Below are 24885 nucleotides of genomic sequence, written 5' to 3'. Positions count from 1 at the left end.
AACAAGAAAGTTACAATGACAACTTTATTTCTGAGGAATCACCTAAGTCTGTTTTGAATGTTGGTATCTGATACAACAAGTCATCTACAGCTGTATTTCAGAAATGTTCTGATTATTACACTGTCTTGTTCCTCAGTACAACATCATGTAAGGTATTATAGAATTGCATTTACCTCCTCTTCTATGTGTGAAGCAGAAACAACCAAAAACACAAAACAGGGAGACAAACCTTGGGTTTTAAATTATCATCTTTTTTGCAGTCCTCTTCATACCTGTAAGAGCATACAATGTATTCAGGTTTATTCATTGAGGGAAAAAGGGAAAATCCCTGTATAATTCTCATGGTAAGAGTACCAAGAACCCTTTGACTTCTAGGAGTGATTAGTATCTAATTTTTCCTTACAAAATCAACCCTGATTCACACATCAAGGTCACGAAAATAAAGGAAACAATCACCAACCAAAGATCTGAAGCTCTTGATTGTTAAACAAATTCTCCTTGATGGTATCTTAGGAAATATATAGGGAACAGTAAGGAGAATACATGTATGCATAATATAATGATGTCAGGGTGCAAAGGGATAATAAGTTGTCCCTTACCAAATCTCCTCAATTAAAGCCTGGCAGATCATGAGGAAACTTTTACGTTAAATAATGAAGTTTTAATGGCTACCACTTTTCATTTGACCTTACACATACCTCTTCAACTGTTCTACAGCTTCTTCTACAGTGAGTTCCCCTTGTTTGACCATAATCATGAGTGCCATGCGATCTTCCTCTCCCATTTTAATGGCTGATGCCAGCACATCATAATCCTCCTTCCTCTGATTTGACAGCTTTTTTTCCAAAGGCTGCTTCTTTATCTCATTTCCATGGTTCTTCTTCTTGCTGCCATGAAACAGCTTGAATTTGAATGGTTTGGATTTTAAAGAGGAAGCTTCTCTATCCCTGGGCTTTGGCTCCACATTGACTAGAAAGTAAAATACAATAAAATGAGCAAATGTCAACCATATGCAACAGATGACTATGACCACAACAAGGTGTTAATACAAAAAACATTTAACACTTTAACCCCTACAAGTGACCACAACAGAATTTCTCCTTACACCATCAATACAAAATCAAGCAGACAAGTGATGAGAATAAAGAAACATTTTAACATTATATGGAATATCAATTAGAGAATTACTAGTTGATCCAATATCAAATTCTCCACACTAACATTTATAAGAATTGTATGGCACACAGTAGGAAGAACTACAAATGAGATCTTGGGAGTGACAGGGTCAACCCTTTCACCTTCAAGATCAAAACATTAATTCTCTTCACTGTACTCTTTACATTCCTTACAATGTTAGCTTTAAGAATTCTGTGTCAAATAAAGCTTTATCGCCATTGTCATGTTTTCGTTTCTTCTTATCATCTTTATACTTGAAAACATATCTATATTGTTTGAGAAATTTCTTGTTGCCCACCCCTGGAAGTAAAAAGTTGAGGGGGTGGGAGCACATAGGTTGTATTTAACCCTTTAACTCCCATGAGTGACAAAGAGAGAATTTCTCCTTACAATATCAATACAATATCAACTAGATGAATGATGAGAATAAAGAAAAATATCAATTTGGGGATAATAAATTGACCCAATACGAAATTCTCTGAACTAACATTATTAGAATTGTATGGTTGACAGTAAGTAGAATGACAAATTTGAACTGGGAGTTAAAGGGTTAAGATGCTGCAGTCCACATCAAAAGGATCAGAATCATTCCCTGTGTATTCTTCTGTGTGGTGCAAAATTTTTCATTCCTCCTAACAACTGGAAATGAACTGTGAACAAATCCTGATTAAAGTCTGTGCTGGCACATATAGGCAGGATTTATCAGCTACAGTGTACAGATCTGTTTCTTTACCATGTAACTCTTTCAAGGAGTCCAAACTCCTTGAAAGCTTAGTATTTCTTTCCACTTTCCTCCGTTTCTTTTCCTTCTTTCCGCGCTGGGCTGGGCTGTCAACATCCAAGTAGTCAGGTAGCATTAAACCCTAAAACACAAAATGCGCAGCTACAGCACAACAGACAGTTGATGGCTACTTAAATTTACTAGGAAAACTGTGCAATGCAGCTAGCACAGTTTACAGGGCTACCAACTTTGTATATACTTAAGCCCTAATGATTCATATGTGTAGTGAAGAAAGGTTTAAGTTAAGCTTGTTTGTCCAATGAACTTAGATATTGACCATTTCTAACATGAGACTTTTTCTTTTTCCTGCACACATGAAAAATTAATGGTGTGTGCTTGGGTGAAACCTTATAAGCAATTTCTGTTTAATTTAACTCATCCAATTTTAAATCTACAGCAAGAACTACTTTCTAATAATGATAAGACTCCCAACACCAATGTCTCCAACTTTCAGTAGGTCAATATTAACCAATCACAGCTGACTTATAACACCAGAATCGTAAAGCCAATAGCATCCAGTCAAAGCCAACCAATCATTTTTCCCAAACCAGACTTACAGCACTGGGCCCAGTTGTATAAAGGGCAGATAATGCTACCCAACGGATAAATCGATATCCAGCGGATAAGTGATAGCAAAACATAATTATAGCGTTATCCACTGGATAGAGATTTATCCTGTGGATAGCGTTATTCGACCTTCAAACAATCAGAGGCTGGACTACAAGTAACAAACAACTCTTCCATTGATTCTCATAATGACGATTTCTCAGATTGTTGAAACTTCAGTCACCCTTTCCGACAACAGTCCTTTTCAGGACTAAGTGTACTCTCACCCGGGCAACCACACTGCACAATAGAACCCTTTAGCCTGTATGTTTTGTTTACCAATTCTTGAGAACTGTTCCTTTCATATTTCCTTTCATTTGTGTGCATTTGTATAGATAATTTATAGAAGTTAAAGCTGAGACTCAATCATCTACAATGTACAGGTCTTTAACATAATTGCAAACTAGCCTCTCAACAACAACATACTACATGTACTTTGTTGAATTTTAATGAAGTTTGCACCAAATCAAGCTTTCCTCTGAAACATTAAATGAGGCGTGGTGGCCTCATGGTTAGTGCGCTTGACTCCAGATTGAGTGGTCTGGGTTCGAGCCCTGGCTGGGGTCATTGTGTTGTGTTCTTAGGCAAGATACTTTTCTCTCACAGAGCTTCTCTTCATCCAGGTGTACAAATGGGTACCAGCAAATATTCTGGGGGTAACCCTGCAATGGACTAACATCTCATCCAGGGGGCAGTAGTAATACTCCTAGCTGCTTCATGCTAAGGAAGCCAGAGTTAAGTGCCGGCCCCATGGGCCACCTGAGCCTGTATAACAGCTTTACTTTTCTGAAACATTAGATAGCTGCCAATCATGGAGGGTAAAATTTCTCTCTTTGGAAATCAGTAGGACAAAAATAAAACCATAAGATTATTGGAAGAGTACTCACTGTCCCAGCTGGACTAGCTGGGTCTTCTGAAGAGACAGATCTATGATGAATGTCGTCTTCTGAGGCAGCTTCTTCATTGTGATCACCCGAATGCCTTGATTTTGAAGAATGCCCTGTTGAACTATGTCTGTTATGAGATTGAGGAGGACCCGAAACCTAGTGATACATGAGGTTGATTAATTTTGATCAATACTGATATGTAGAAACACTTGTAATACACAAAATAAAAGTGTTCAGAGATAATATGTAATTTAAAATTACTTAATAGTATTTTGTTATAGAAGGAATGCTAGTATATATTTTTAGGGTAATATGACACAAAAATTAATTGTTATGAGTTCCTTTCCAATTTTCGAAAGCAAATGAGTAAAAACTACATGTAATTAAGGATAAAAAAAATTTGAATGAGTGACAGCACATGTTTTTATACTTTTCTATATTATGTGACTTGTTCACCTCTGTCTAAATTGTACTTTTATAGCATAAACACTTTAAAAGATATCAATTAAATAATAGTCTGAAGTGTAAACAAACACTGAAATGAAAATTACCTTGTAAGGAAAAAAATTAAAGTGTAAATGTATTTCAATTTCTGAGTTATATAAATTAGGTAACAAGATTTTTTTATCACACTAGAATAAGGCTAAAATTTGTGTCACTCCTTCCAACAACAAGCAAAACAAAATGACAAACAAACCTGTGAAGAGGAATCATTATATGCTCCTTCTTTTTCCACTTTGTTTTGACGTAAAATTCTTAAAGCTCTCAGCACATGTTCCTCATATGTGTAAAACTTATCTGCATAGATGGTTACAAGTGTGTCTAGACATCCCTCAGAGCCATCCTATGAGAAAAATACTTATGCTTAATAACCCTTTCACTCCTTGGAATAATGAAGGAGAAATAACTTCTTAAGGCAGCAGACTGGTTATGAGAATAAATAATGGTAATTGAACTCAGTGGAGTGAAATTTGGTCTGAAATCATATGCGTGATCTCAAAATCAAACATGCACACAGTGCAAGATTGATTTGCCCAACACAAAGTTCAATTACCACAGTAGACTTCCTTACCTATATTTTGAAATAAAAAAATTCTGTTGCTAAAATAAGTTTTTTTTTTTAATATACAAACATTTTATTCATCCAGTATCAAGCTAGTTTACGAAAGCGCAAAAAGTTGTCTTTCATTTTTCTGCAATTTGATTGATTTCTTAAATAGACATTGGAATCTAATCGATTGTCTTGTTTTAGCACAGCTGTACTATTGACTGGGAAAAAATGCAATTTTGAGCATAAAATAGTGCGATTCATGGATAAATCCCACTGATGAGAGTCAATCAAATTGCAAGGATCACAGGTGATTTCAGAGTGGTGTTGTAATTAAGAGAAAGATAAACTGGGAGATCTTTGTATGATTTGACATCAAATTCTAAGTGGTAACATTCTAGGAAATGAAAGACAGACATTTCAGAGAATCTTGGGAGTCAGAGGGTTTGAAAAGGGGCTTAAATGTATTGTGTTTCACAGAATTATATATTCTAGACTCCTTTGTGAATCAGGGTTTCAGATTAACTTGTCAATACATTACTATTAATTTAAAATACAAAAGACAATAGCAGATATCTGAGATATTTTAAGCGCTTGATTCAAACAAATATCAATAATGCCAAAACTCATACTACCATATCATGATCATTAAGTTAAAATCTTTTATGACACAATATCACGTATAATTATTTACGGTCTTAGTGAGGAAATGAAAATCTTTAAATGAGAAGGACTTCAAGATCATAAAAAGACATTTAAACAATAAACTCGGGATCAAAATAATTTTTAAAAACATTGACTAAAGGAATTTTACGGCAAACACTTACTGTATAGTGGTTTATTGTCACTGAGAAAGGCACAGCATGTCTATTTTCGCACTATGAAAGTCAAGTTGATTCTAATTACTGTAGCCCTCTGTGAAGCGTTAGGTTAACCCGAGGTTGTAAATTTATGTTTGTGTTGACAGCTAGAGGCAAATAGACACTTTTTATCCGATTATAGAGCCGTGCCTTTATCTCACAACAAGGAAAAAAGTAATTGTTCAAGAATTAAATAATTTTGCGGCCTCAAAATCATTAGCGATCACTCAAGCAATTTTCTGGTAATGAGAAAAGAAAAACAAATTTCATACAAAGAAGGACAATTACTGAGACCTGATTTGTGGTTTCCTACGAAAAAATTGGAGGTTATTTCCCAATGAATCTGTTCAACAGTAAAGTTTCGAATCTGACACGCACATCGCGCACATTTGAAATTTTCCCACATGCAGATAAGTATAAAAAAAAGGGGATACTTTTTACGATCCTAACAAAATTTAGTGTTTACTTTATGATGTAAAGTGGATTGCGTGCGAGTTTGATCGACATTTACCGTGTATATTAGCCAATATGATGGTCAATCTTCTCAAACGTGGGTGTTACACACAAGACAAGCGTTCTTGCCAGCTAGCTTGAACTGAAACATTCTTCCAACAGATCGAGATAAAGCTCTTCCAATTATCGAAAATCTTATTTCGGAACTAGAAACTAATATTTCATAGTACTCACCGGTTTAGAGTACGGATGTGTGGTTAAATCGATTTTGTCTTCTTCAAGTTTATCGTGCAACATCATCTTCAATGAAACTGGGGGGTACGTATCACGCTCGGGCTGTGCTTGTAAGGGTTCGATGTCACCTCCTTCAAGGACAAAGTACACAGCGGTGCCACTCTGTTTTAGGCGTTCAACAGCATTAAGAATGTCTGTCCTGTCCTTGAAGTTCCTAACACCAATCGCATCCAAATCCTCCTTCCCAATCTCTTTACAAATTTCGAGTTCATCATAGCCATTATCCAGAAAGGCTTGTGTGTAGTGAATAAAACCGAGCGATCGAAGCCAATCTTCTACGGAGCTACTCATATCTTATCTCGCTCGAAAGTTATGAACATCTCGAAGAACACGAATAGGATAATCCGAGAGTTTAAAGTGACATACGGAAGACCACAGAAATCGATCAAAAAGGCGGCAGTTCTCAAGTCAGCCTTTGCGTCGCTGTGAAAACAACTAAGCACTTCCGATGCCTTGGCAGCCTGGCCTCCGCATCTGCGAGGCCACCTAGTAAGATGGCGGAAGAAGTCCAAAACACTGGTGATTCCAAGCTTTTGGTAGAGAAGGATGAAAGTGAAGGTCCTATTCTGAAATTTAGTCTTGGAGAGATGATTTAATTATTCAGGTTTACTGAAATTGTGCAGTCTCTGTGTCTAATGTGCAGGCCACACCACGCTAAAGGTCCCTTCTTCGGGTGAGAAAAGAAAGCTTTCCGAGACTTCTGCAACCCCCAAATTCACCGTCAAACCAAAAATCTCGATGAATATTTCCGGTTCTCAGCAGAAGAAGACAATTGGAGTCAGCTTAAAACTGGTAATTGTTTACTTTTATGAAAATGTCTTCCTCGGAAGTTCGGCCGACAGTTACAACAATGGGCATTTGTATGAAAAACAGCACCAATCTCACATGCTTCAAGATTATTGAAGAAAGCACGCGGACGGTCACGCGGAAGTGATAAAAAATAAATATCCTTTAAGCGGTTTAAATTTTATGTTTTAAGAGCCATGAGGCGTCATTAAATTGTAACTGTCTGCTTACGGTAAGCTTTTGGGTACAAGAGCTTGATTGTACAAATTATCATGAACTGTGTCAATACTATTTTTTCGGTCAGTCTGCTAACTTCTTATTTATAGCTTCACCCGTTTCAAATTGGACAAAAACGCTTGCAATAAATGAAAATAAATGTAATTTCTCATCAGTATTGTAATACTCTTGGTTAACATTTATTACGCTCTAATTTTCAGGGATCTGATCCAAAAAAACAAAAGACAGAACCAGCATTGGTCGAAAAGAAGGGGTCTGTCGCATCTGCATTTAATGAAGAGGTATCTCTAATTTGTAGATTGAACTTTACTGGCCTAACTTTGTGATAAACATGATTAACCAGCAAATATTGTTGGCCTTTAAATATCTTCTAGGAGAGCCTTAACTTGACCCTGTGCAATGTACATTGTAAATTAACCTTTTCACTCTCGAATCTCATTAGAGGTTCTCCTTACAGTCAACCGTACAGTTCTTATGATCTTAGTTCAAAATATTTGGTATTGGCTCAACTATTTTTCTTTTTCCTCATCACTCGTTTGCTTGATATTGTTTTGACATTGTGAGGAGAAATTCTGTCATAGTCACTTAAGGGAGTTAAATGGTTAAAGAATAGACATAACACCAGACTTCATAGGGGTTTAGTTTAATTTAGAGTAAGGTGAATTTTCTATGGAGCCTGTTGCTCTTACTGTATGTCTTATTGTTGATGGTGAATTTTTGTGGCCACTACCTCATATAAGAGGCAAAGCCACATATGTCCTCTGGATTAGTACATGAGTGAGTGTAACAATAGAATTCCAATCTTGACCCACTGCTACTTATTGCTTGTTTTGGAGTATCTTAGTTGTTAGACAGTTGCACTCGGTACACAGTTGAGTGCTCTTCTTTTGTGATTTGTGGCTCATAGCCACAAGCACATTATGTTTTCAGTTTTTGCTGTGACACTAAAAGAGACAGCAGAAGACAATGAACATCTCACAATCATTTCAGGATTGTGGTAAAGTTTTTTCTTGCAGAAAATTTATATTAGGTGTGATTGATCCATCATGAAACTTAGGGGAAACTTTTTTCTTTGAAGAGAGAGCATTTTGCTGTTTAAATCAGCAAATTATGTGGAATGGAAGATATGATCTTTTCAGTTCTTGCTGTGACACTAGTAAAAAAAGATGATAAACTTCTCAAAATAATTTCACAGTGGCATCCACTAATGCATGATTTAAATCAAAACTTTTCTATGCAGAAATATCTCAATAGATGTGATCTGCACATCATGAAAGCTTTGAGGAAATTTTTCTTCTTTGAAAAGAGAGCATTTTACTGATTGAGTCAGCAACTTATGCCAAAAAGAGCCACTAAATTTATGAAGCAGGCAAGCCGTGAAATATGATACCTTGAGTTAATCAACAGAATGATGGAACAGGGGAAAGGAGGAACAGTGAATCTGTGGAATGGTGGAATATCTTGAAATGCTGAATACCTTTTTGTATGAAATATAAGTCTCAAAATATCAGGTTGCAATAAAATGAGAAAATTATTTATGATTAACAGGCAAAAGTAAAAAAGCATATTGGTGGGTAATCATTGTTGAAGCCCAGAGGATACGATAACGATAAGGCTTTTGACCTTGTCCCTTTGAATTATAATTATATTACTATTGTTATCATTATTATTATTGTTAATGTTATTATTTGTTACCATTATTTATTGGTGGAATGTCAACGTGACCATATTTTTTAATCATCTTTCTCTTGTGGATCAGGGTATTCATAAGTATGTGTTGTGTGGCAGGTTTTCTGTTTTTCATATGAGGCAAATCAAACAGTCTGTAACCCTACCTTCTAGTGTCATTATACAACCTCTAGTTCTCTTCATTGCTATTAAAATTTTTATTGCATGGGAATTGTGAAATTACATTTAAATTCCACATACAATTTCATCTTGTATTTTATTTTGGAATTGTTCTCAATCTTAAGGTTAGTAGCAAGTAGTTTGTTTCCTAAGGGCTTTGAAAGTGTTAAGCCCTTGGAATGGGTAAAAGGTAATACAGATCTTTTGGTTCAAATAGTTCTTTAATTTGAAACTTTCAAAGTATTGTTGGATTCTTGGTTGTGTGTGTCTTAGATTATCATTGTGAATAAGTATATTTTGTGTTCTTTAGCAATACACTTAACACTTCAATAGGGATTCCCTCACTGGATCCCGGCAAACTGTTAGACGGGGAAACTGGGTGCAACTCTGAAATTAACTTACTGAGGGGTAAATCCTGGGTAAACTTTGGCAGGGCTTGTAAGCCTATGTGCAGACCTCATTCATGGGTTGCAATGACCTTTTCCATAAGTGGCTGCCAATGGTGTTCTGGGTGGCGGTAGACTGACACTAACTGTCTTTGATTTAAACCTCTACCTTAGTTATCTGATTCTTGCTTTTAAGAGCTCAAAAGTCCCTGTTGGATGAAAAACTTTCTATTTTGTAATGTGATACTACTTGGCTTATCATTTCTTATAGAGTGATGACGAAGAAGAGATGCCGGCAGAAGCTAAAATGAGAATGAGGAATATAGGGAGGTACAGTGTTAGAGTCACATCTTGTGAATTTTAGGGCAGACTGGTTGCCTGAGTTTTAATGTTTCCTAGACTGAAGTCAACAAATAAGTCCCTTCTACTGACTTTGTTATCTTAATTTGGAGAGTGCTTAACCATACTCTTTAGATGTCCTTTAATTGTGTCATACACTGCTCTCCTGTTTGAAGGTTTGTGTGACCAGCCTAACCCAATGCTGCTAAGAGAGCAAAAATGATGCCTAGCCTTGCTTTCCATTGTGGTAGATGGTAGTCTAATAGTTGGTGCATTATTTTGTATTCTTGAACAAAAAATTTAACTTACACAGCACCATGCCCCACCCAGGAGTGTAGAGGTGCAGGCAAATTGTCAGAGGAGCCTGATGAAATGCTGGAAGGTAACCTGGATTGGCATCCAATGTGGTGGGTGGGGAGGGTGGGGGGGGGTGTAATACTCCTGGGTGCCATGCAGTAGAAATCAGAATAAGCTCTGACTGCACAGGCTATTTGGCTCAAGTAAAGACTTCACCCTTACTTTCCACCGGAAAAGTTGTCCTTCTCTCCCCCTAAATATTCATGATAATTGCATCTGGAAATAATATTAATTATTTTTTCTACTCTGTATTTTTCAGAAACACTCCCACATCAGCAGGGCCTAATTCTTATAACAAAGGAAATAAAGGATTTACAGATCATCGGAAAGCAGGCGAAAAGAGTTTTAAACTAGAACACCCATCAAGGTCCAATGAGGCAAAACAATGAAACGTGATGTTATACTTCAGCACACTTCTTTCCATATAACTTACCTTGGCCAATATGAGGTTTGCCTTCTATTGGTTCCTTGCTTCAGTTTCACAAGTGAAACTCCTTTCATTAACTGGTGCAAGGTTGGGTTTATTCGATCGTTAATTTTTTCTAGCGGAAGACATAGGCACGTAGAATAACCATTGGTGTCAAAGCTGAGGGGTAATGCTTTGACGGTGTCACGTCTTGAAATGAGACAACACTAAACAGTAACCACATTTGTTGGAAAGAAAAAGACGACAACAGAAACTGTTTGTAATTAAAAAGTTAAACATTGATGATATGCTAACTCATTTTGAAATACCCTGCCCTCCAAGAAAAACAAATTATTGACAGATTGTTTATTTTTTGCCATTATAAAGATACATTTGATCGACAAACTAATCATAAACTTTTCTCTTTAGAAGTCATGTAATGAATCGTGTGTCAACGTTGAAGACAGTTTCAGGCCATCATTATTTGATGAAAAATAGGGAAATAATTTGTTGGTTTCCAAACAATTCGTAATAATGGAACGCTTTTGTATATCTTAAAAGAGAAGGAAACTGCGGTAGAAAGTGTTTGTGTAAAAATCTCAAAACAGGAAGCAAGCTCTATATTTGAATACTGAGGGTTTCTTTCAGCTTTCTGGAACTGAAGCAGAAGATCAGCATAAGAATTACTAAATTTGCAGTTTGCAGAACTTTCTTGCCAAGAGGTACCAGACAAGGAACTTCAAAAATATATATATTTTTTTTCATTCTGTTCAAAGAGAAATACTAACTCTTTTTTTTCACTATCCCCTTCGTATTCGTGGTTGTGGTAAGTGCACGCGGAATTGGGCACGTGTATCCTCGCGTGTATCACATGGGCACGAGTATCCTCGAGCGTAGCGTCACTTTCGGACTCGCTGCACATTCTGTCTCCAGGTGCACAAGTTGAAATTTCTAGCGACTTTTGTCCTAGGCTTTCGACCTAACTGATTCATCCAGTGTACTGAACGAGTGCGACATGAATCTACGCTAGTTTCTATCGCTTTCTCAGCGTCGATGTATTTTCGATGTTACTTCGACTCGCGCAGCTAGGTACAAGGCCTATCTATCAACTTTTTACTCGCGGGGTGTTTAACCCTTTAATTCGCGGAAGTTATGAACATGTAACTTCTTCCTATAACATGCATACATTATCCAGAAAACAGGTAGTGAGAATACTCAAACTTATCAAGCAGAAGTGTTTAACTTGATCTAACACCAAATTCTTGTAACTATTCTATAAGGAATTTCGTAGCAGCTAGAGAGGAGAGTTAAGAATCAGATCTTGGGAGTTAAAGGCTTTAACATTTCTTCTTTCAAGTTCACCAAATTTTACGTGTTTTCTTCCCAGAGAACGCTGCCTTGAAACAAATACTAAATATGCTTATTGTAAGATTAAAATTATTGTGCTATTGACATCGCCACCTATTTACAAAAGGCTTTCGTGTTGATTTAACCCATTTTTGAGATTGGTCATTCGAGTATTCAGTACCCGAGCTTTACTGTCATGAGAGATTTTCTTTTGAAGACCCAAATACTGAATTAACGCTTTCCTCAGTTCTTTGTTCAGAGCAGTGTACAACAACGGATTGATTGCCGACTTTGAGTACATGACGCAAAGGAATAGACGAAAATAAAATGGTGCAATGTTTGCAGCGGAGAATTTATGTAAAGTTTGAACAACGAAAAACGGTAGCCAGCACAATATGAAAATGCCACCGACTAAAGCAAGCAGCGCTGCAGCGCGAAATTCCTTTCTGCGCGTATGGGACGCTCGTAACTCGCCGTTCAGTTGAGTGCCTTCTCTCATTTTGAAAATTTGGCGACGCGCCTCTAAAAAAATCTTGGTGTAGCTTATACCCATGACGACGGTTGGAATAATGACCACAAATGTCCACAAGGCTGATAAATAAAGCACTTCAGAAAGATAGTTGTCGTTGGAGACTGCTCCGCTTTTGCAAATGGTGTCAGCTGAGCGCCAGAATATCGGCGGAAGAGAGATCACTATGCTTCCCGCCCAAAGGCCAGCGATGACGTAACGCGCATGCCTGGCTGTCATGACCATGGGGTAGAGAAGTGGTTTTAGGATGATAAAGTACTGGTTTAGAGCGACTGCGCACAAGTTGAAGACCGTGGCGGCACCAAAAAGGACGCCAAAGGGAGTGGTGATGTAGCAGAATGACGGATGAGGATACCAGCGGATGTGTAGAGTGGATAGCATGGTTGTAGGCATCTTGAGAGCGGAGTGAAGAAGATCAGACACGGAGAGGCTCACCAGGAAACTGTAGAGGACCGTGTGAAGATTTCTTCGCTTGTAAATCACAAGACAAACCAGGGAGTTAGCGACCACACCGACAGTTATCACCAGGGCTAGGAACACAGACTGAATAATGATCCCTGATGAGATGTTCTGCTCATTTGGGATCCAATCGGATAAATTCGACCGTGTCGTTGAATAGTTCAAAGTGAATGAAGAATTGAGTCTCCTCATTCCTGTGAAGAGAATCATGGATGTTAGTTTAGCCATTAGATACCAAACCGACCTGTTTTTCAAAGCAGAAGACTCACTCCTTCGAACAGTTTGATATCGTGTACTTCACGTAGGTAAAATCGGATCCAATTGATAAAGAACTGCGTGTGAGCTAATCTGAAAATGCTGATTCCGACCATAGAATAGAACAACTGAAGAAAATTTCCAAAAATAAAAACAGATTACTCCATCTATTTTCTCCCGGCGCTTTTTTTTCCAAGGTTATTATTTTTTTACGAATGCTGTCTTCGTTTCCTAGCCTGGTGCTCGGTTGCAGAATTGTTTTTCATAAATCGTATTGTTGTAAACCATTTCAGGAAAAACCCGCTTGGAAGAAACTGTACGAATTGTATTATTTTGTGCGAGTAATTAACACCTTAATGTCTGTTGTGGTAACCCTGTACAATACAGTGCAATCCTAATTAAAACTGAGCGATCGGGGACGTATGCTAATGTATCACGGCTTTCGTCGAAGAGGTTAATCGTATTTACAAAATTCAAACTTCTCCGCAGTTATAAAGAAATATTCGCGACAATTTTGTTGCTCGAACGATGTGCGTGACATTTAAGTTCAAAGGTGAAGTCGAGGACTCTTTTTTTTTTTTTTTTTTTTTGTAACTTTACGGCTTTTTGTTTTCTGTTGATTTTTGTAGAACGGAATCGCAACCGAATTCGTCCAATCGTCGTGAGAGTTTACAGATATGAACTACGCGCTGAAAAAAGGTGTCTTTGGTAGTAAGCTTTAATTATCAATTTCTTTCCTTTGTTATGATTTAAGTGAAACTAACTAGTCAAACCAAGTCTTACCTTTGAGACTTAGCCCTTCCTTCAAGTTTTGAAATCGAGAGAGAGATAATTCGCACGGAGTGCTCCCGCTGTCCTAACAGTCTTAGGCTTTATAAGTCTCTAGTTGGTAGTGAAACTCACCCTCTCTGTTCTGATGTCCGAGAAACTTTTAAAACTCCTTTTGCTGGTAGGAAAGCGTCGATTAGTGCAACAAGATGAAAACCATTTGTTTGCATGAATGAGTTGTTTCATTCCACTCAAATACTAGGTATTAGGACAGGCGATTAACATATCGGCCGCAAATCTCTCGGGGTTTAATTCACGAGTTAGTATTTTTCAACAAAAACTTTTCTTTTCGTTTTGAAACTTGATAGCACATACGTGAAAATTAGATGTGGTCTAAATTGTGATCAGGAAAATTGAAAGAATTTTTAACAGAGGTTACTTTATTAAAAAATGATGAAAAAAGAGAACTTTCAGAATGAAAATTAATAAACATGTTTTTTTTTTTGTCATCTCTCTTCAATATAGAATACGTCATACTAATTAAAACAAAGAAAGGATTTCAAAACTTAACTCAAGCGGCCGTCATTGGAAGGATTACAAATCTGTTCGCTTAACAGGTGCCAAAATTTATCAAATACCCTTAAAAACCTTACATATTAACTTAACAGGGAACAATTTGTAGAGGAAAAGCGTTATATGTGACACTGATTTTAGATTCAAGCTGTAAAATTAAAAAAAAAAAAATGAAAAATACTTTAATGATGATAATCGTTGCTTGGTCAGGTTTGTGTTAACTGAATTATCATAAATTAAATTTCAGTTTCCGCACACACCCTAAATGTTGTGGTAGTCCTTCGCATTTAGGCTCTGGTAGAGTTATGTAATTGCCTTGCACAGTTGCCGCAAAATGACCCATAACTCGGTACGAAACCAATAGCATTTTACTGACAGTGCTGTTTATTGAGTCAACGACTTTCCAAATAAATTTCTCTGCGTCAGTGATGTTTATTTGGTCTCACCTAACCGGTGTAATAGCGAGACAAAGGAGTTGGGTATATACCAAAAACGAATAGGGAAAATCTTGGATCAAGCTTTTCGCTAGCATTTCAGCGGAAGGCGAGAATTTTATTTAATTGGATCTTTGATTAATAAGGAAAAATAGTAAACTGGGACGGCAATGAAAGCGCAATCTGAAAAAACCTTCACGTAGTGATCACGAGATAAGATAAGAGAATTTATCCCGCTCATAATACTCGAGAATGTTTATATTTCCCGCTGGACAAACATCCATGTTTTATCAACCGAGCTTAATGGATTCTTCACGGGAAAAGAAAAAAAAAACTGAACTCAGCTGCGGGGGCCAAGTGTAAAGCGGAAAGTATTTAAGTTTTGGCTAAGTTAGCTCTGCAATCAAATCAAATATTTAGAGATAAGCATACAGAAAGGCGCGTGATATGTTTTTTCTCTTTTTTCCTCGCTCGTGAAAATATTGTGGAATCACGTTGTGAGAGCAAAGTAAATTTTCATTTCCAAGAAAAACAATGCCTTGTTGAAGATGACAGGTGTTCGGTGCGAGAAGAGAATGAAATGAGGAAATCACCGATTCCGAGTCGTTAATGACGAGAGCGTTTGTGAAGAATCACAGTATATAATATCTTGGCCGAGGTGCGTGGTCATTAACACGCTTGAAAGTTCCAACCACTAAACTATCTCAGATTTAAATTAATTTTGACGATCTTGAACCTTGTGTATACGGTATAATAGAATGAATCAGCTTATCGAGTTGGACGCGCCATCGTCGAGTCTTAGAATAACAATCTAAACCTTCTTGATAGTTTTCCTCTGCAGCAATTTTGTCCGCGCGATTCTGAATCAAGGACTCTTCTTTCGCTGAGAGTAAGGTGTTCCAAGAATTTCCATGCATTTATATCGTTAGATCTGGCTTCACAACTCATCATTTTATTCAATAATAACGTTGTAAAGTAGCGGTAATAATTACTTGAAATTAACGTCCAAAAAAGGCGGCAATAAGAGCTACTAGTCCGAGTTTTGATATTTATCTAACCGTAGAGGCTTTGATCTCGAAATTTGTAATTAGAGGCTGGTTAACGCCCAAAATAATGATTTATCTTCTTGAGAAGTACTTAAGGTAACGAATTAGGTTTTGATTTTCCTAAATTGTATTCTGAAAAATGGGGTTTTGAAATGCCTGATTTAATGAATTGTTTCGTAATGCCTGTCTGTCATAGTTATGATAAACGAAGTGTATCTTTGAGAACTTTCCATTCGAAACGCAGCGAATCTCGGCGACGCTAACAACATTGTAGACAAACCTGCACAGGACATGGTTAAACTAAACATATATGAGTCTTTTTGGCATAATTGCTTTTCTGAAATCATTATTTGCGGGGAAACAAAAAGACCAAACGTTCGTCTGTTTACTTATCTTCAATTACGGTTGCTAATTTTCCACTTTTTTTTTTGCTGCTATGTGTACACTGATTACACAACAACATTCAACTTTCAAGATACCGCTCATTTACGAGCTAGATTTTCTTTAATTTACAACGATTTATTGTTGCTGATTCCTATTTAAAAATATTCCGCCCCTGGAAAAAGTTGGGCAATTACGTGCGCAAACTGTGGTAGATCGTCTGTGAAATAGGCCATATCGTGCTGTTTAAGTACAAAACATGACATATACACCTTTGCGCTCAGCAATTGACTACCGAAATATTGAGTTTTGCCGTTGACTAATCTAAATATTATCGGAGGGACAAAAAGTATTTATTGAAGAATACGAAGTCATAAATTTTGCGCCGAATTATTTAACAGATCCGCCTCAAAGTGGCGCAAATGAAAATGTGTTCAGAACAGGCGGGACACAGCTTTGTGCAAAAGCTGATTTAAATTGTGATTTTGAATTACAATATGAAGCTTTTGATAGCTCGATAAACACAAACGTTTTTTTGTACATCTGCAAGATTGATGATTTGTGCTGCGATCAAAAGTGAATCGATCGAGAATTAAACTGTCTGTTCTGAACTCGATGCATCTTCTTTCTTCTGTGGCAGTTAATGTACACAACGAGACCAGATTTCGGATACTTCAGGATTTGACAATTTAATTGCATAATGCAAAAATTGAGAAATATTTTCGAGTTTCCGCGCTGAAGAAGTCTTTGATATGTTGGAAATTTTTCCAGTTTACCGTGAAGGTTTAAAGCGCTGTTCAACGAGGAGTCAGCCAAGCGAAACGCTTACATAATTGAATAAATAACAGTTACATTTTGACGGAGAGGAAATGGATAACATTTTGATAACTTCTTTCTTACCTGTTTTGTCTGCGATCAGCTCTATAACAAAGTGAAACTAGTTGAGACTGTGTTGATTTTAAAGATTGTTCCCTCTGCTAGATACGAGTTCGGACCGTGAAACGCCTCACTGAATAACACTGCAATCATCTAAACTCTCTTGAAGGCTTTGGCGCTGAACGGAAAAACAATCAGAAAAGGCTCTCGGGAAGTTGAGGGCATGAGAAAAATAAAAGTTTTTAAATTCGCCAGTAGAATGGCTCGACAGCTGGTGTCCGAGTTTAGCGTATCAAACTCGGTCGCTTACGTTGCAGCAAAGACCCATTGAAAAACAAATGAGACTTGGCAATTCTTTTCAATAGATCCTCCAACCTCTTTCCGTCTTTGCCTGTGTCATTGGCTCGCAAGAATTTATTGATGATACGGTGAAATGTTTTTCTGTCACCAAGGATAGGTGTAAACATTTGTACTCGATCTCAAGCCCGACTGAGTATCTCGCGCACGGAATATACTTACCTCAGAAAACTAGCTCGTTTACAAGGTAAGAAACTGAACATGGCCGTAAAAAGTCAGAACCAGCCGTCGCAAAATACAATCTTTCGTAGGCTGAAGCTTATATCAACCGCAGTCTTGTTGCTGTATAAGACGCCTTTTTACACGTCTGTTGAAAAACATACTTTACAACTCAGAACAATTACTCTTAGAGTAAGCTGAAATTTGCATACAAGAGTCTGAGGACCGCCTTTCAAGCCGAGAAAGATTATTTTAGGCGGTCAATTTGCAGCAAAATAGAAGGTACAGCTTTTAACTTTTCGAGTAAAACAATAGACCCTCCTCGCTTCAATCGTAATCTCTCACCTGGAAGTGAAAGTCTTTTGAGTAGTTCGTCTTATGATCAACGAGTTACAATAGTTGTTCCGTTCCGTTCTGTTCCGACGACAGAAATATGGAGGTAGTACTTCGAGCTAGTACCCGATACTTCAAATAAAAATAAACTCAAAGAATCCGCGATATATATCGGCCATAACTGAATTTCAATACGAAGTTTTTCCGCAGTTGGGACGCACAGGCATACTCCGAAGGAGAAATTTTGATTCCCAGATTACACAGACCATTGATTTCTCTTTCTATGGAAACCAGCTTTCATATGCTCAAGGAGCAATTACTTAAACAAATACCATGGTTAGTTAATGCTAAACACTTGATTGGTTTAAGGGTAACATACGGTGGTCTCATTAAGCAAAGTCGGATGTAGTGAGTGCTTTCATAATAATATCACACTTTTTGCGGTATTCACTTTACATTTATAATAAGAAGTTATCATTAGTCGCATTTCTAACCTTCTCTTACTAATGGCGAATACTGAAAACACTCATATAAGGCCGGCAGTATTAATGGTATATATTAACATTAAAAACGTATTGTTCTGGTTACATTTACAAGTATGAAGCACAAGTAACTCGACTGTATTCTAGTATTAGATGAATCAAATTCCTACATGTTCCATTTTAGATCAGTCTGATTTTTTTAAGGTTTTGATGATTTAATTGGGAGTAACCAATCAGGAAAGAGATTAACACCAGGAGATGGGGAGAGATAAAATGGTCCGCGGATCAGTGGATTGTGCATCGCGCAGAATGAGGCGACATCATCCGGGACTTTCGTGCGTGACGCACGCTACATTTAAATCGACCATGCATTTCAGACGTCCAGACAGAAAATGTCCTGAAAATGGCTAACAGCGCGCACGTTTCGCAAGCTTGTGAATTAAACACTTTCGCTGTTGAAAAGTTAGCATATAGGTTTTGTGGAGAATTCTTGGCTTTGAAAGGTATTGTAGATCGCCGAAAGATTGAAAATCTTGGCTCGTCTCTACCCTAGGTCCTGTCTCTAGAAGTTCGAAGTGAGGAGTGCATCTTTTGTTCTCGGTCGGTATTATATTTCTTTTTGCAGTTTTCGGCATTAATAGGGGAAGGTTAGAAAACATTTTGTGCCTTAAAGACTTTGATATCTTGTCAATTCAGTTTCAAATGTGCTGCCAGGCTCCACTGGCCCCTTTGATTTTTCAACTCAGCCAGTATTTTGATTTCCCTTTTTCAGTTTTTAGGTTTTTTTTCAGTTTCGCGTGTGCTAGACAAGAAAGAGTAAGATAAATTTTGTAGTTTTTGTACTATAAACCTTTTACACTACTTACTCGAACAGAACGAAAGACAGTAAACTTGGAGAGGAAACTAGGTTCTGAGGAAGGAAAGGAAGTGAATTTTTACGCTATACTATTAACCATACACACTACTTCCTCCAATAGAAAGAGAGACAGAAAACTTCGAGAGGAAAACTAGATTCTTAAGAAGAAAACTAGGTGAATTAACCCCACCTTTATATTAAGTTACTCGAGTCCGGATTTCAGTAAATATAGGGCACGATCGACGGACCTGGCGCCGAAATATAACGTGGATTAGCGGAAATGCATAGCAGTAAATAACTCGCTCCTAATGGACTCGGTTGTGTCAGGGTAGATCATTCAACTGAGCCCTTGCAACAAATATCTTTGCACAAGAGGGGTTTGACTGTCCTTTCAAGTTTTTAAGCAAGATGATATACGAAGATGCTGTAAATAAATACTTCACTTAATTTAAATATCATTACTGAAATAAACAAACTAAACTCTCTCTGGTAACATCATTTTCACTAATTTACATTGCTGTTTCACTTAAACTCGAGAGTTGTAGAAGAAAATCAAAGGATAATGCAATTTTGTGGCCCATGGAACACAAGTGATTTTCTTTATCTACCATTGGCCTATTTAACTCACAATCTTCTCTTGTTTCATTGATAATCTTGTTTTTGTCTTGTGGTTGCTCTTTTGGCGAAGGTTGTAAAGACCAGCAAGTTAGATTTACTTTCTGCATTGATTGCCATATTAAATATCCGTTTCTTTCCTTTTCGAAGTTCTCCACGAATTACATATTGTGTTTAAACGTTGTTTTCCCGATGCGATTAAAGCGTTGACTTGGCACCATTGACTAGACTTTCTCAGATGAGTGCCATATTCCAGTATACAAGTTAAATTTTACGACATAATCCTACCGCACGGAAAAAAAATTCACGTGGAAGTAAAAGTTACTGTTAGTCAATACTCCACGCATTTTTCACGTGCTTAGACGTTTTATCACATATTCTGCAAGTACGGAGCAAAGTTCAGATAGGCAATAACCAAATTAGGAGCCCACGTTGTTATGCCTACGTGAAAGAGACCGTGAAACATCTTCGGTTAGAGACTATTGGAGCTGAATAGATTTCGGTTCGTTTCCACAACAAAATTACGTGAAAGAACATTTCTGAGGCAACTAGCTTTAACTGAATAATTTTGATTTTGATCTGACGAAGGAACAACAGTAACCATAATGTAATCTTAGCCTCCGAGCAGGCTGTTGTTTGGTCTCAATTATTCGGACACCAGTGGCAATAGACCATAAAATAAGTAGGTCTGAGTTTATTTCAGATAGATTTGTTTTGCTCCTCATTGAACGATATCGAATTAAAATGTGCTACGGGCAAATGCTCTTTTTCTCTTACAAAAATGCACACATCACTTACTAGGCGTTTCATTCCAAACCACCCATCCGAAAAATAACTCTTGCATGCGTAGCATGCCTATGTTTTGTTTGTGTTGTCGTTGCGCAAAGTAAAACGGCTCGCGGGGGATTTTCGTCTTGCGCGCAGAATCGGGAAGTGGAAAGTCCAATTAAATTTAGTTCGATCGTTTTGTCTCCTAAAGAACAGAATATTGTTTCGCGTATTCACTGATAATATTAACTTTTTTTCCAAAGAAGACCGGTCTCCTTAAAATTCTGCACCCTCTTAGATTAACGATGAACGTCAAAAAAAGTCTTGAGTTTCAGTCTAAAAGACGGGCAATCAAGAAAAAAAAAACTATCAAAGAGACAAACTTGAAAGACATATAGATACAAAACACGATTTCCTCTTCCTGTAAGTAAGTCAATTCTTTCTCAAGACAGCACTGTCGCAAAAATTGAAAATTATCGATGGGATTTTTGTCACTATCACAAATGTACGGAAGGCAAAACAAAAAGTCTCTCTTTTGACAATTTTCTTATCGTTACTGGTAATTTCCTTGATTTCAACAAAGCTTTGAAAGTGGCTGCTTTTTCCAAAGTGCAAATTCTAAGGAGTTAGGCTCATTAAGTCCTCTCATTCAATATGTGAGTGACGTACTCAATGGAGTAGTCCTCTAATGAATGGGAAATGGAGGTTCTGTATATAAAAAGTTTTAAACCTCTCGATTAATGTAATAGGCTCTTAAATTAATAAATTTCTTCCAAGACAAGAGAAAATGTTTCAGTCATACCAAACAGACAGTTTCACCACATTGTGTTCGAAAAGAAACCTTCGAAGCAGCCAAATTGAGATTCCGAATACGATCATACCCAAAATATTCCCTCGAAAAAAAGATCTTGATTTCTTTATTCAACCGAAACCCAAATGTTAACCATGTTGCGTGTAGATATTCTTGGCGTCCATAGCTTTTCAGCGGCTGAAATCTCCGAATGGGAAGATAAAATCCTCTGAGACGCAAAATATTCCCTAGTTAACAATCTTATGTAGGTGGACCTTAATTTCCCTGATACCACCAGCGGTCTCATGATGTCGCTAAACTAAAGTTTCTTATCTCACTCTCACCGGTACGCGTTTAACAAAGAGGAGCGCTGTTGGAGGTTGAAAATAACATCCTGTTTAGATGAAGACAATGTCAGACATGGCATTTTAAGTAGAATTTGCATAACGCTATTTTTCCATTCTAAAGGAAACATATGTCGAGGAAATTATTACCGGCTTGGTTAGAAATGGTGACAAACGCTGAACGGAAGGACATACGCCGTCAAAGTAACATGTTTAAAAAGTTGTTTGTGCCGGGTTCACGAACATGATCGGCCGTCAAACTGAAGAGATGGAGGTTTAAATTGTAAGGTCATTTTCAATTGTTATTTCTACGACTTAGTAAGAATGAACGCTAATAGAGACTTTTACAATCTGCAAACAGACGTTGCAAGATATTGATGATTGACGAGAGTTAAGCGTTGCTGGAACAAAACTTGCCTCCCAGGCGTTGATCTGATTGAGTATCTTTTTTTTAGGACTCGTGTAATATCGACTTCTTCAGTCACTTTCTCTTAAAACATACCGGTAAACTGTAATTTTTTTCTTCTCACTCAGCGAGCTTGTTTTGCGAAGGAACAAAGCAATGTTTTTAAAAGCTGGAACTGCTATCAAGAGAACCGTTTGTCAAAGTAGCACCGATACAGAAAGTAAAGGCAGTACACAAGTCTGGTCAGTTGCCATTTTCGCCACACAAACGCAGTTGTAAAACTTCCAACCACCAGCTTGGCGAGGTTGGCAGAGTTTGTTTTATTACGGGAGACATTAAGTTATTAAGTTATTCTCACCTCTTCTAATTGCACAACAAATCGGCTCCAGAAGCAGTCTTCCATTCACTCATCAAAAGAAGACATGATCATTCCGTGCAATCCACATACTATTCGAAGTTTTCTGGTGCTTTACTTCACGCACGAGACTAAACACGCTGTCTAAGTTGTTTCTGAACAGCTTGAAACCTTAACCGCAAAAGACCATTGATGAAATATGAGTGGCGTCGTTAAAATGCTGTAATGAAAACCCATCGGGGGATAAAGAACTGTTGCAGACTGGCCAATGAAATTCCCGAAAATCGCTCGCCGCCAAGAAAGCTGTCCGCCTGGACTTTTCGAGAAAACCTGTCATCAGTATATCTTCCATTAGGTCATGCAGAGGGGGTACATACAAGCGCGATTCACGCCAGAAAAAATAAAGAATCTTGGATCACGAAGATTGACCTAGGAAAACTCAAGTGGCGAGACGATTTATGTAAAAATATCATAAAGTGTTTACTACTTCTACGGTGAAGAGACTCTTTTCTGTTTTTCTCGTTTATCTTTTATTGACTAAACGTTGATTAGATCTGCTATAGAAGAATGCTTCGAATGATACAAACATTTTAATGCACATATTTTGAATGATGCTTAAATGCAAGAGATGAGTTAGTATAGATTTAACCCTTTAACTCCCATGAGTGACCAAGACAGAATTTCTCCTTACAATATCAATACAATATCAACCTGATTAGTGAAGAGAATAGAGAAAAATATCAATTAGGGGATGATTAATTGATCCAATGCTAAATTCTCTGAATTAACATTATAAGAATCGCATGGTTGACAGTAAGGAAAACTAAAAACTTGGTCCTAAAGGGTTAAAAGACAACCAAAAACCTCTCTTAATGCCAATCTCTTCCAATTTTTGTTCCTGACCTGAAGATGATAATTTCACGGTTTTAAAATTCACACTACTTTTTTAAAAGTTGCAGCACATAAGCGATTTGGATCCCATTCAATGTAAAGTCAAAACACATTAACTGCTTAGTATTGTTCACATTTCAGTGGAAAATACGGATAACATATCGATTTAAAAACCCGGCACCTTATTGTCTTCAGTAACAATGACAGACGATGGAAATTTCGTTGCAACATTTAACGAGTTAATAAGCTTTCCATTTAAAGAAAACACTTGAAGGCTGAGGCCGATTTTCATTTTCAATTCGGTTGATAAAACTAAATCATCTCTTATAATAGTTTTATTAAGCTGTATCTTGTTGTTGGTGGGCTGGGCAGGTGGAATAAATCAAACTTCTCTTAAAAGCAACTTAAATTTCTCTGAGGGTCACGGATGAAATACAAGCTTAGAAATGATTCTCACAGGTGAGCTAACATCGGAGAAATTTCTGAAATTTTCCTTATTGTAAAGCACCTGCAGGGATTTTTACTTTTCTGAGTTGAGAATGTTTATCCAACCGTCACCAACCAAGATCAACAATAATACGCAGGCTACTATTCATTCAATGAACTAACTGGAAGAACATTTCAGTTGACAACAATTCCATTGGGGTAAAGTTTGAAAACTGAACGAATAGGAAGACGAATCTTGTTAATTTTACCACCATGAAGAGCTTGAGAGCGTTGTTGGCCCGTTCCAACCACTGTATATATCTCATTTTTACCCCATGGCTCATATGCGCCTGTAAATGTGCGTGATTTTCCGTTGTGACATCATCCAATAGAGGGGTGCACCCCTTAAGGATAAAGAACGTAGCTAGAGACAATAAGAACTGTTTGATGTCAAAACTTTCATTAGCGTATTTCCGAAGTTTTGGTCAAGAGCTTTGATAGAAAGAAAACATTGCTTGAGGTTGCTCAAGCCTCATCTTATATGCAGCCTGTGATCTACTGACAATTGTCATAAGACATAAAGGGTTGATATCGTCTGCTGTAATCGATGCCAAGATTACAGTTTCCTTTTTCGAGCAACGGTAGGTGCTCTGGAGTGGAAATTCTGTCCTCGATTTTGATTTTGTCCAATTCATTTTGGTGAAAAATTTAAAAAAAAAGTTTAAAGTTTGAACATATTGGTTTGAAATATCTTTTGCTAGAAGTGTGGAATTAACTTGATGAATTAACTTTAATTTACTCAAATTAATCTAATATTTCCTTTTCTCAAACATTTTAAGGATAAATTGATGGTTTTAGAGTTCATTCCCGAGTAATTTCCACAGAGAGATAGAGGATCATATTCAGTGAGGGTTCAAAACATATTGATTGACAGATTACTGGGATACACGACTCCAAGGAGGCCACAAACC

The 24885-nt window shown here is 37.3% G+C and overlaps 3 protein-coding genes and 2 long non-coding RNA genes across 11 annotated transcripts in view; 3 read left to right on the top strand and 2 right to left on the bottom strand.

Moving 5' to 3' along the window:
* LOC113666328 (uncharacterized) overlaps positions 1-6555 on the bottom strand; it is a 15481-nt gene extending 8926 nt beyond the window's left edge. The window contains exons 1-6 of the mRNA XM_027182105.2: positions 6046-6555; positions 4148-4294; positions 3451-3606; positions 1910-2039; positions 699-969; positions 230-272 (exon numbers count right to left, since the gene is read on the bottom strand). Coding sequence (XP_027037906.2) covers positions 230-272; positions 699-969; positions 1910-2039; positions 3451-3606; positions 4148-4294; positions 6046-6396 — 1098 coding nt within the window. The 5' untranslated portion in view covers positions 6397-6555. The remainder of the gene's footprint in view (positions 1-229; positions 273-698; positions 970-1909; positions 2040-3450; positions 3607-4147; positions 4295-6045) is intronic.
* Positions 6556-6573: 18 nt separating this feature from the next.
* LOC113666327 (PEST proteolytic signal-containing nuclear protein) lies at positions 6574-10767 on the top strand. Its single transcript, XM_027182104.2, has 5 exons — positions 6574-6663; positions 6749-6897; positions 7329-7409; positions 9634-9692; positions 10318-10767. The coding sequence occupies exons 1-5, from the start codon at positions 6600-6602 to the stop codon at positions 10445-10447; spliced, it is 483 nt and encodes a 160-aa protein (XP_027037905.2). The 5' UTR covers positions 6574-6599; the 3' UTR covers positions 10448-10767.
* Positions 10768-11574: 807 nt separating this feature from the next.
* LOC113666326 (alpha-1A adrenergic receptor) lies at positions 11575-22796 on the bottom strand. 7 transcript variants are annotated; one of them, XM_089180514.1, is made up of 3 exons: positions 17994-18280; positions 17652-17796; positions 11575-12993 (listed from the first exon to the last, which is right to left on the bottom strand). In XM_089180514.1, exon 3 carries the CDS (start codon positions 12989-12991, stop codon positions 11930-11932), a length of 1062 nt encoding a protein of 353 aa, XP_089036640.1. In that variant the 5' UTR covers positions 12992-12993; positions 17652-17796; positions 17994-18280; the 3' UTR covers positions 11575-11929. The 7 variants fall into 7 exon arrangements, with proteins under 7 accessions (XP_089036640.1, XP_089036641.1, XP_027037902.2 ...); XM_089180515.1 differs by lacking the exons at positions 17652-17796; positions 17994-18280 and adding an exon at positions 22601-22796; XM_027182101.2 differs by lacking the exons at positions 17652-17796; positions 17994-18280 and adding an exon at positions 17157-17504.
* LOC149041710 (uncharacterized) lies at positions 17540-19802 on the top strand. Its single transcript, XR_016179164.1, has 2 exons — positions 17540-17676; positions 18668-19802. It is a non-coding gene; the product is annotated as an uncharacterized LOC149041710 (long non-coding RNA).
* Positions 21961-23891, top strand: LOC149041709 (uncharacterized). Its single transcript, XR_016179165.1, has 2 exons — positions 21961-22119; positions 22371-23891. It is a non-coding gene; the product is annotated as an uncharacterized LOC149041709 (long non-coding RNA).
* The last annotated feature ends 994 nt before the right edge of the window (positions 23892-24885 follow it).

The sequence above is a fragment of the Pocillopora damicornis genome, chromosome 8, assembly GCF_964200805.1.
Source record: "Pocillopora damicornis chromosome 8, jaPocDami1.2, whole genome shotgun sequence".
In the NCBI taxonomy this organism is placed as follows: Eukaryota; Metazoa; Cnidaria; class Anthozoa; order Scleractinia; family Pocilloporidae; genus Pocillopora; species Pocillopora damicornis.
This window is presented reverse-complemented; position numbering and strand designations above follow the sequence as displayed.

Coding starts and splice junctions, on each gene's coding strand:
- LOC113666327 (XM_027182104.2), top strand. CDS start 6,600: ATGGCGGAAGAAGTCCAAAACACTGGTGATTCCAAGCTTTTGGTAGAG. Junction 6,664..6,748: donor AGAGAAGGATGAAAGTGAAG/GTCCTATTCTGA, acceptor TCTAATGTGCAG/GCCACACCACGCTAAAGGTC. Junction 6,898..7,328: donor TTGGAGTCAGCTTAAAACTG/GTAATTGTTTAC, acceptor TCTAATTTTCAG/GGATCTGATCCAAAAAAACA.
- LOC113666326 (XM_027182098.2), bottom strand. CDS start 13,027: ATGGCTAAACTAACATCCATGATTCTCTTCACAGGAATGAGGAGACTC.